General features: G+C 39.2%; 1 protein-coding gene across 1 annotated transcript in view; it reads right to left on the bottom strand.

The window, feature by feature from the left end:
* AQP9 (aquaporin 9) overlaps positions 1-12,013 on the bottom strand; it is a 39,912-nt gene extending 27,899 nt beyond the window's left edge. The window contains exon 1 of the mRNA XM_014606105.3: positions 11,695-12,013. Coding sequence (XP_014461591.1) covers positions 11,695-11,796 — 102 coding nt within the window. The 5' untranslated portion in view covers positions 11,797-12,013. The remainder of the gene's footprint in view (positions 1-11,694) is intronic.
* Between the last annotated feature and the right edge of the window lie 426 nt (positions 12,014-12,439).

The raw sequence follows: 12,439 nt of genomic DNA, 5'->3' as shown, positions 1-12,439 counted from the left end.
TGGCTCTCCCTGGGTCCTACTGCCCCTGTCTCCTGTAATCTTTGACAGGCAGCGACGATCAGATAAATATTAATTTTATGAATATTTTAGGGGATTTGCAGACCAGATACAATGGCCTGGTGGGTCGGATCCTGCCCACGGGCCGTATTTTGCCCACCCCTGCCACAGAGATTTTGCTAGTGTAATAATGTTCCAGTATTACTAGTTAAGTGTTACTGGAAACATCACGCTTAATAACATTGCAATATTGGCAAAAGTAGCATAGAGGTGGCACAACTTTCTGTCCTTTAATTTTTCCAGGTGCAGCTCTTACCTTTTAGCTTATATTCACAAATGAAAACAAAGGCATTACATGGGGCCAAAGCATTACAGTTGTCAAGATATTTTATAGATACAATTGCTTCTAGCATGGCTGTATAGGCTGTAAAGTTCTCAGCTTCAGTCAATTGCTGTACAATAAAAGGAGCACTTCTAGGTTGTATGTTCTCCCTTCTGTTAGGTATTGCACCCTTAAAGTTGCTCATAGACTGCAAAGCAGCAAAGCAAAATATGTTTGGCTTCATTTCCTTGAACTACGGTCTAAGCAATTCAAATCCACATGTTTATGATACATAATAAAATTTCTCAAATAAGGAAAGAAGGCATATTCCAGAACTGAAATTGCTTTAAAATTAGACCACAAGATTACTGTAATGAAAAAGTAAACAGGGCAATACTTGGTGAAGGTTAGGGTAAAGCATTGTGCTCTGCAGCTACATTGAAAGAGCACTTGTGCAATTACTACAGGCAAGACCATAGTGACAAGGATTGAATGTGTTTAAAAGTGCTGGCATATGTACATTTTTTCAGGTACCATTTGCAGTGTTCAGCCTATTCAGGTAGCTAGAGATGCAAGGACTTGGGTATGTGCCAGAAATTAATGGCTGTGCATGCATTTTTCAGGCTTAGAAGAGTTTAAGGGAGAAAATTCAAGAGTGCCCTAAAGGATCATCTCCATGGGAAAGCTCTTTGACAACTTTTTTCAGACAGGTCTTAAAGTTACCTGTTCCATGTGGGGAACCAGGGAAAGAGAACTGGGTGGAAAGTGAAGGGGGTAGGGTTTTGGGAGCATTAAAATTCATAAATACTCATTTTTCTAAACATAAGCTTCTAGCTCCTGCCTCTCTCTCTTCAACTAACTGTATGCAGAGAAAGTGGTGGACAGTGTGCTTAAGTGTGCCTGTGTGAATAGCTTCATAGGTATAACCATTGCTTGTTCTTGGGTAGTTTGGACCACAACATCTTAGTATTACTACCATGCACTCCCATTTTAAATGGGAAAAACAATTTCTCTACTACCTCATTTAGCTAGTTCAACACAACTGAACCTGTCACCTTATAATATAATTACATGAGCAGTGATTTAATACCACAGTAATTCCTGCCAGGCTGACCTGAGAATAACTGATCTGTTCAATTGTAACTTAATATTTTAAGTTTCTTGCTCAAGCTCAGCCTTCAGTTCCACTTATGCAAACGTATTGTCAGAGGGGCTGAAAGCAATGGGGCATGCATGGGTATCACTGGGGGGTAGAACTTAAGCCAGATCTCTCCATCAAATGTTATGCTCCCAGGTTCTCCTCTTCTTAACAGTCTGCCTACGTTGGTGATTCTCAACCAGGCTGCTGTGGTGCCCTGGAGTGCTGCCAGATCTTTTGGAGGGTGTTGCGAGATGTGAGGAAATAAGTGATATGTTAGGAAATAAGCAGGTAAGTGAAGGCTCAGGTTTGTCCCTGCCTGAAAGATCCCTCATCCCCACTGTCCAGCCCCTCTGTAAGCACTGTCATTTATAAATTTGTTTTTGAAATTGGATGCCGTTTAATTTACAAAAGTCATGGAGGGGTGCCTTGAGTCCAGTGAAGGGTGCCTCAAGTCCAAAAAGGTTAAGACCTAAGTTTATACCAGTAGCTTCAATGCTGACTTCATATCCCCAAACTAATAAAATTACTGCCATAAATAACTTGTAGTTTGGCTGGGTGTGGAATAGCTGTCTGCACGTTTTCCACTGAGAATGCTGCTTCACAGATATTAAATCCTTTCCTTTGTCTTGGGTAATAAGCAGGGATTGCTTCACTTTCTCTGTATGCCAGCCTAGGTGATTCATGGGGAAGCACAGAGGGCGTGCGCCCCCCTAAATTTCTGCATCAATGGCAGGGCATGGGGCTGCAACCCTTATGGAGCCAGGGCCCAGCAGCAGTGGGGGCACCAGCGGTGGTGGCATGATTCTGTGCTGACAGGGGCACAGGGCTGCAGCCCAGCCAGAGCCGGCATCCGGCAGCAGAGGGGTGGTGGTGGGCTTGTGGAGTTGTGCCCCCCCACTGTCAACATTTATACGTCATCTATATATTCTGGTAAGCTTTCCTTATTTTTATTTAGGCAATTCCACACAAAAGCACAGGAAACACCATTCTTCATGGTGATTGCATAAACCGCCATTTTTTGTGGTTTCCATGAAAATTGCAAAACCGTGATTTAAGTAGGTCCCTAGTATTAGGACTAATATCAGGGGAAGGAAAGCAATTAGGATTTTTTGAGCATAATATCTTATTCTTTTCTGGCAGCATATATAACTTTATCTCTGTACTAACCAGCAGAAAGGCTAAAGGATTACTGTGCCTCCATTTATATTACTTTCAGGATTTTTACAGCCAAATAATTCCTTTTTTTCAATATAAAAAGCATTGCATATAAGACTGAAGTGCAGAATTGGATGCACACCTTGCTGGGGTTATTTGACCCCAGCAGTCTTTCCTGCCCAGAGCAGCAGGGCTGGACCCAATGATCTCACAAGGTCCTTTCCAGCCCTAAACTTCTGTGTATCTGTGAATTTTATGGAATATGTTTTCTATGTAGGCTGTAGGGTCTGGGTTCCCTTAAAATATAATGCTTCTAAAGTATACAAAAGTGGCATTGTTTAACTCAGCGGATGCATCTACATGTGTGCTTTGAAATGGAGTTGAGTAACTAGCTCCACAGTAAAGCATCATTGTCTACACATTCACCTGTATTAGGATGCAGTAAATTAAATAACTCTGCCATAGGATAGTACTATCCAGGATAAGTACTGTCCTACAGATGAGTAATTTACGCTGCCACAATGTAAATGTAGACAGTGACCAGGGCTGGCTGGGGCATGAGTGCGCTGCAGTGCAGGGGCTGCCTTCTGGCTAGCCCTGCACCATAGCACCTTCATGCCCCAGCCAACCCTTCTGCCGCCCAACAGCGTGACTCAGAGCCTGGGGCTGTCCCCCTGCACCTGCTGCCAGCCTGGGGCCTTGGTTCAGACTGCTGTCATCCCAGGTGCATGCGTACACACTGCGCCTGGAAGCCACTGATTCTGGCACAAACTGCCAGAGAACTGCACTGGATTTTATTCTTCCAAGCTAATTGCACATGTAGATGCACCCAGCGGGTCTGTCCCTTTATTATATCCAGTCATACCTACTTAGTGGTAGCAAAGTTGAGAGAATAAGCTGCGTTCTGTTCTAATTTGTGCCTCTCAGTACAGTTGTGCACTGAACTCATCAGTTGCAGTCCACCTGCCCCTGAGTCTGCCAGCCAATTAGGTTGGTTTTACATTTACAAATTCCTTTTTTCAGGGTAACTGGCTAAATAACTTGTACAGTGGAAGAAGTGAAAGTGCACAAGGTATTTTTTCTGTCATCTTGTCAAGTTAGTGATTTTGGATGTTGTTTGCCACAATGATTCCTAAACTGCTTTCAGACTGAAGAAAGATTATTACTAAATTGTTTGCATTACTTGGAAAGTATTTACCCTGTTGGGGGGGTATATTTTATAGTGCAAATTCCACAGTGGTCCATTCATTCATAAAAAACAAAACTTAAGACATTTCCATTTTATGCAAAAAAATAAACTGTATAAGCTCTCTGGTGGTGTATTTGGTATGTATTGTAGAATGCCTAGCACAATGGGGCTCTGGTCCATGAGAGGGCTTCCTAGATACTTACTGCAGATTGATGTCACCAGGAACAAAAGAGGCATGCTGTAAACAGGTAGATTATAGGGGCATAGCTCTGGAAGAATTTAGGACACAGAACTCCTCTGAATTCTTTTTTAACTTGTGCTAGAAAATCTAGCAAAAAGTACTCTTCATCTTATCACATCTTCAGTTGCAGTACTTAGGCTTTTTGTTGAAAATTATAGATGAGAAAAACAGAATTTACAACTTAAAAAAAAAGGATGCAAATACTTTAAAAACTACATGGTTCTTACTTTATTATTACTTATTTGTTTTTTTCACCTGCATGTTACAGTGTAATCTAACTTGGAGTAATAAAGGATTTCATAGCCATTCTCTTCAAGATCCCCTGAGACACAATCAGTATCCTCTCAAGTTCAAACAGATTTCCCTTCATGTGTTTTCAGACCTACTGTTTAATAAAATAAGGGCTTGGAATAAAAATTGGTCATTTAGGTATTTAAATCATATGGTCCTAAACCCTAAGATCATTGTCATTTTGAAGTTGTTGCTTTTTAATGTCAAAAAGCATTACTACCAGGACATGTTACTGTAACTATCATAAGGGTTGTGCTGAAATATGTACTTTCAAGCTTCTAATCCACACAAAGACCTGATTCTATGTGTTCTATGTGAAAGAAAATGTATACAGTAGAAATCTTGACTATCTGTATAAAATTATCTGATGCTTTTAAATGTTGTATTGTTTTTTATATGTGATAAAGGAGAAATGAAAGCTTTAAATTGTCCAGGGAGACTGGAAAGGTCTCTATTGTCTCATAATTTATGATTAATATTGCATGCTCTACCCCTAGATGCTGAAAAGGTTTTCTGTCCTTAATTAGGTAGGACAACCAACCTTTGCTGATTTCTTTGTGGTGAAAATTATTTTAACTTTTCTGCTGGGTTTTCAAAATTCAGGGCAGAAAAGGAAAGGAAAACATTTGTAAGGTATTCAGGTTTTAGCCGTATCTTGCAGAAGTGAAGAGAGGCAGGATACAAAGGGAAGGAAGAAATAACTTCTCTTTAGTTTTTTTGAAGATGACAATAACATTCATGTGTTGTTCCTTTGTCAGTTTGATCATTTACTCTCGTTCTGAGGAGCTTCTCTGTTTTGTTTTCTAGGCTGACTGAAAAATGTATAACCGTATGAAAGTGTAAGCGTGTATTAAGCCACAGGAACACTGGAGGTCTTGTGCCTGGATATGAGAGAAGCAGCCATAATGACTTATGGGATGGGACATTTTTCTATACCTTAACTGGACAAGCAGATGAGGCAGATGGATATTTAGCGAGTTGATGTCAGGGTGCAATAAACATCAAAAGCTGGCATTCAGTGGTTGAACTTTTCAGCCTGGGGTTTATTTTTCATTCAAAAAGATTTTAATTGGATAACCTACATTTTTTACATGTTAAATGTTTCAGAAATGGCTTAGAAGTAGTGTAGCAAATGTTGTCATTATGGAAATGGATAGGTTAGATAGCTTTCAAAAATTCCTTCCGTACTGAACTGCATTTATCATTTTAACAATCAATGCATACTCAAGACACATATAAGTGCAAACTTATTTAGCAAAAAGTTCATTTTCATCTCCCAGTCTTACCTTCCAGCTATTTGTAACAATTTGGAAATGTTATTAGTTGTATTTTGTTTTTTAATTATTTATTGTTTAAGGGACTAATATTTCAAAAAAGCAACCTACAACTCTGTACCTGTAAAAACCATGCCCGTGTTCAGAATGCACTATTCAATTGTGAGTGCAATTCACAAGAAAAAAGTAAAATACTGAAAAAAATGCCTGCAATTCATTTTTGCAGATGCAAACTTTGCAGATGGAAAAAATGAATCTGCAAAAAAGACTGTGGTCCTCCATTCTTTGACAATTGATCTAATTTTACTTACTGGAACTTCTATATTAAGCAACAAGAGCCCCTGAGTTAGGCTGTGGTTGCAAAGATGAATAGAAATCTCTTTTAAAAACTTAACACAGTACAGAATATTTGAGTCACCTGACAGTTTTAAAGGTTATTTGTTGGAAAACCCAATGACCACAATTTCTTCACTTTGGGTAGCATTAAAAACAAAGGATTTCCTGTGACTCTTGAAAATTATTTGCTGTGGCAAACACTTTAGGGTCAAAAAACATTAGGTAACCTTCCTTCCAGTTCTTCCACTCTGGTATTCAGCTGACTTAGAAAGAAAAACTGCAGTGAGATATATTAGCACTGTTTGGAACAAAAACCGAATCAATTTTGATTAAAAAAAAAGACAATTATGATCAGAAAAGTAAATACATTAAAAAAATCCTTTCCTACTCAGCTGAATCTGCTACCTGTGTTAGTTAGCCCTCACTCCTCCCTCCCTCCGTTACAGGTATTGCACAATTACCAGGTTAATTGTGCAATTACCTGGAGATCAGGTACACGTGCAAACTAGCTATCACGCAATAAAAAGCTCCAACTAGCTATAAAGTCAGACCTTGAAAATATGTACTAACTTTATAGGTGATGGCTATCAAGCTTTAATTTGCACGTGTAGTAAGGTCTCCCAACTGGCTAATACCTCCATCAACTGATAGGGCTCCCAACCACAGGGGTGCACCATGACCAGCATAAAACCGTGGGCCCTGGGGACTGAGGCAGCCTTGATCCCTAAGGGTCAGTGCGGGTGTGAAACTTCTGGACTCTGGGAATTATGGCTGCTGCAATTCCTAGGGCTCTAGGATGCAAGAAATCCCTGGGGATGGAAGATTGCCAAAGCGGTGACCCCCACATCAGAGGTGTGGGAAGCAAAGGGAAAACTTGGAGGAGCTCTTCAACTGGGATGAATGGGGCTCCCAGCCATGGGAGCTTCCTTCGGTGCAGGGGGAGCCTGGGTCCCTTTGCACCAGCAGTACGGTGCAATGGAATCTAATGTGCAAACCCACAATCATACCTCCTGCCATGCACATGGGGCATGGCAGTAGGAGCTATTGTGGAGATCATGCATTAGATCGCATCATGCCTTTACCTGCACATGTAGAGGGGGACTTATATGCTCATTTTAGTGACAAAAGTAGTAGTAGTTTTTCTACTGTTGATGCCTGTTTGCAGTACAGATTTATTACATTTGAGAGGAGGGGCTAGATTCTTCTTGGTTTGCACACCATCAGCAGAATTTGTTAACAGCACTTCAGCTGCAGAATCTATGGTAAGCTTGCAGGAGCAAAATAAGTTTTCTGTGCTTGTGGTGTTGGCAGATAGAAAAAAAGAAAATATATTTCTCCTTGTAAAATGAGCTGGTTTGCCCTGGGTATCCCACACTACACTCTTTAGAGTTGCAGTTATAAGTGATTATCATGTTTGTATTATAATGTCATTGCCAGAGGTCTTCATGTATGGAAATTTCCATGACATTCTAGAGCCCCTTTTTCAAAGTACTGTATAGCCATTCCTGTGGCCATCAGTACACATAGTCATTTTATAAAAGATGTTGCCATAGTAAATGATGTATCAAAATTTCAATTATAAATGCATTTTAGTCATCTTTCATTTATAACACTTTTCACTATCTTTCATAACTAACTCATCCAGCTTCAAATCCCATCTCAGTAACTACTTACATGTGATGCCTTCAGGAAATTGTCAATTGCTAATGGCTAGCAAGGTGGTTAGTTGAGGCCATTGCTATCTATTTGATTTATACCGTATAAAAGAATTGCTCTAAGCCACATCACTCTGCACATCTTATCTAATTGCTCCTTCAAATACTGGTTTATTGATAATTGCATAATTTAAATCACCTTTGATTTAAAAATAAAAATGTAAGCAGCTATATTACCGTGAAGATTAAGCACTTTTCATTTAATAAACAGAAATCAGTGATCTAAGATGGAATCTACTATCACACCATAACATTTTTATGTGGATTTTAAATATATTCGGTACTATGCATCCATAATACTGGAAGGTGCCATTATTAATATGCACTGGAGTTCATGTAGGTCATGCAAGAAGGAAAAGTCAGCTAAATTATAATGGGCTCATTGGCTTGGCTGTTACACAGCCAGCAGATGGTATAATAACTAATTTGAAGATTTTTTCAGATGAGAGTAAATCAAGTCCTGATATTTGATATAAAACCAAATGTGCAGACAGTGGTCCTCCTTAGTCTACAGCTTTACCCCCTTCAAGGCTAAACCTCAAACATATAGGAAGCACTACACAAACACCACACAAGACAGGAACAGAGGAGTAATGCACTTAAAGAAGCTATTTATAGAGAAAACCTGGACAAAAGCCATACAATTGTCCTTATACTTTGGTGGAAAATGCACTCTGTTCTACCAAGTAAGCAGATGCAGATGTTACTCTACCTAGAAGTACAGGCTGGGCTCCCAAGAATTTCTTTCTAGGAAATTGCTTTTAATGAAGAAATTATCTCAAAAGCAGAAAAATAAGAGGGAAGTGAAAAGCTAGGATGTCAGCAAACCATCTACAGGCAGAGATCTCTGCTGTAATGCAGACTGTAATGCCTCTGCTGTAATGCAGACTGTAATGCCTCTGCTGCTTGGCCATACACACACTGTATTGCCCAGTTTAGTTTTTAGACATTACATTGTTGTATAAAGTTCAGCATTTTCATTTATCTACACTGTATAGTGTATAGTGCTGCACTGCTGCACTGTAGTGCAGTGCAGCAGTGTCTAAACTGTCCTGAAACAAGCTGGCTTGGATACTGGAAATAATTTGGCCACAGTGGCATGGACCCAGTGTGAGCTAATTTTCCCTGCTTAAATGATACCAGGTACAGGTACCTGAGCTTGCTCATTTAAAATTAGGTTGGATATTGCAAAAGTACACTACAGTCTGCATGGTAGATGGATATTATTTAGCTACCTTTATAGCGCAGTCCCTTCTACATCTGTTCTACTCCATAGGTAGAGTCCCCTTTACTTCTGGTAGAGGGTCTTGCCCCATAAGCAATTTCCACTTTGCTGATATCCTAAGTGAATTTCATAAGATTTTCATATTTAATTTTCAAATATTCCAGACTTTGGTACATAATATGACAAGGTTTGAGTAAACCTTCCAAAGCTGGTAACACTAACGCATTTAGGAGTTTGGAATAAGTGATGGTGCTATCCCAGAAAAAGGGGCCTTCTTAGCCTTCATTTGTGGTGGGATTATATTTTAAATTCTACAGTGGTTCATGTATTAGGTAACAAAAAATGTTTACTTAGAGGAAAAACATAAGGCTGTCATGTTGTTGATGAAGATAATAACAACCTCCAGCTCATAGTGAGGACAATCACTGGCATTCAATAGGGAGTCTATCCATTTCTATTCAAACATGGTGTCCACCTGAATATAAGATAAGGGCATGGAACTAGTGTCTAATTTTCACTGTAGCAAAGCAGGGAAGTATAGCAGTGGGACACTCTAAAGGAGCTCACACTTTTCTATGCTTGCTTTGTGAGGATTTCCTTCTCCACAGTTGTCAGTTGGGCCCCTTTCATTACCTATGAATTAAATCAACATTTTAATATTTTAAACAGGAGAAACAAATCATGAGAAGATAAATTCTAAGGATCCCCTTAATCCATAAGGCCAAATGACTGCCAAAAGGCTGTGTCCTTGTTAAAATAACTTCATACTGCAGATTACTTCAGAATACCCTATGCAGTCTGAACATAAATCTAGGTGCTTAAAGTGCCCCCCTCTTACCTTGTCTATAAACACCCTTGCTTTATCAAGTCTGCTCCAATGTGCTGTAATTACAGGCTGCTCCTGTCTGTTCCTCCCTGCACGTGTATAGGAGCCCTTAGATAGCTAAGCAGTCAGCAAGCTGCAAGCAACAAGTTCCATTTATTTATAGCTCTTTTCAGCTCTCCTCAAGGTTGAAACAAGAAATGGAGAAGGGAAAATTTCTGTCACATTGTCAACCATGCTATTTTGAAGCTTGGTTTCCAGATTAACAATGAAATGGACCCTGGGGTTGCATTTCCTTCTATTTTTATGCAACATATCGTTAAATAATAGCATTTGCTCTGTCTGCACTTGAGTACATATTCTTCACTTATATAATTTAATTAATGCAGCGGGGAGGAAGATCTTCAGGTTAGGATATTGGTCTACAAGACAGGTGATCTGGGTTATATTCAGAATGCTGCCATAGGCTTCCTGTGCAGCTTGTTCTAATCTAGTTTCCTAATACGTAAAATTAAGATGATAATATTTCCTTTCCTTACCAGGGTGTTGTGAAACTTCATTAAGTCAGGTTTATAAAGTGCTTTGTGCTGCTTGCTTTGAATTGAGATCCTTAGTAAAATACCTCAAAAGCAGAAATTAGAAAACTGAAGTAGTATTGTTACTTGCCCTGATTGTTGGCTACAATTTGATGGAGATTTTCATTTCCAACTTGTGTGTGACTGTTGGAACCTGCCTGTATTTAGGTGCAGGGAGGAAGGTGCCTTGATATTTTGTTTGTTTTTCTTTTTTTGGTGCATTTTCATCTCACTTAATCAAACTAAGAGGAGGGGGAGAGGTTTGGTTTTAGCATGTGACTGGAAGGCAAGGATTCCAGAATCCTAATTTCAGGTCTGTTACCCAGATAACACTTTGTTCTTTTTCCCCACCTGTAAAACAGAGTTATGCCTACCTTACTGAGTGTTTAGAAAGCATAACATGATTATCATTTTACACACTGTAATAATTCTGATAATATCTCAGTGGGTGCATCTACACGAGATACTACTGTGCCGTCATTACTGCACATTTTTTTAGTACTTGCTAATACAATTAACAGGTACTTGCTAATACAAGTACTAAATAAATGCACAGTAACCAGAGTTACAGCACAGTAGTGCCAATGAACATCTTTTACATGATGCTACTGCATAGTAGCTTAATAATACTGCACAGTAGCATATTAGCACTGTCTGTGCTGCGACACACTACTGTGCAGTATTTTTCAGTTTCCGCACAGTCAGCATCTCATGTAGTCGTGCCCAGTATGTCTTTGTGTAACAAAGCTGCTTTTTGTGGCTAAACTCTGCCAGACAAACCTCACAGGAAACTCATAGTTCTAATATTGTATGAAATGCAAAGCAGTTGCTGAATTTGGCAATGCACGAGCTATGCGGTAGTGTTAAAACCGTAAACAAAAAGCTGTAAATGTTCAGAATTGCCAAAGAGTCAGCAGTGCAACTCCCAGGAAGGTTACTAGGAGTTACATGATTAAATCTTTGTGAAAAAATATTACTTAATCTGAGGTCTGTTCTCTCTCAAATGTACAGTATGACTTATTGATTCATGCCAAAGGAAGTTATCTATGAGACATGAGATAAGAACATCTCTCTAAGTTGTTTTTTTTTTTTTAAAGGAAAGCAAAGTTATTATGAAAATACATTGTTCACAAGTGCACCATTTCTAAGAAGTTGGTAATTCACTAAAATATTATTCACTAACAAATTAAAGGTTTACCTGGAAATAGTAAGGTACAATTGATGTTTAATAGCAATTTATAATTTAAAATGGATAAGGTAACAGCAAACTTACCAGATGTAGAAGCAGTTCATTCACTGCTGTGCAATATTTGTCAGATATGCAGGGTACGGGGAAAAGCAACACGTCCTCTTACAAACACTTTCTGTCATTAAATTAGTAGAAAGGGAAGGAAAATAGTTGACACTTACTATCAATACAAAAGTTCCCAGGAACTCTGAGAGGGCTTCTTTAATCAGGCTGTTCTTCAAGGCAAATTTTTCCTTGAAACTTCTTTTGCCTTTTTTGCTCATTTTTGGGTCTTCCTCTTACACTCTAACCCCAGCAGACAGAGTGACACGCACACTTAATTTGCTTTGTAATCGTCCCTGCTGCAGCTGAACTTTAACACTTTTACTTATACTTTGAAATATGAGATTTTGACATCTGTACAGCCAGTGAAATCATCTGACTGCAGGCATTGACTGAGCCCAATGAATATGACCTAATGATTCATCATGAGCTTTCTATCCTTTGCCTTCTCGGAGTGTGTAGCTATTTATATTGGGTATTATCTAGGCTGCGTGCCTAGATAATACCAGTAACCTCAAAGTCAGAAAAAGCTAATGAACTTTTTTTCCCCTTCTAATTCTTGGCAAAATGGATTAATCAATGGCTTTCACCCAAGATTCCTTTTCTCCAAGGTAAATTATTACGAATTTTTGCCACCCAAAGGCAAGAGATTATATGAACTGCCATATATGGAACCACAGTATTTGGCTTTGATCCAGGCTAGGACTTAAAACACGCACGCCATCATTGGCTGTTTGCAATTTTTTCCATAGGAGATGTTGGGCAAAACGAGTGGGTACTTGCCAGAGAGATGTGCTCTATCCTAGTAAAACAAAATATACACCCTGCACAGTTCAGAGAGATTTCAGTGCCTAGTGGGAATGT

This window comes from Alligator mississippiensis, chromosome 11 (genome assembly GCF_030867095.1).
Source record: "Alligator mississippiensis isolate rAllMis1 chromosome 11, rAllMis1, whole genome shotgun sequence".
NCBI lineage: Eukaryota > Metazoa > Chordata > Crocodylia > Alligatoridae > Alligator > Alligator mississippiensis.
This window is presented reverse-complemented; position numbering and strand designations above follow the sequence as displayed.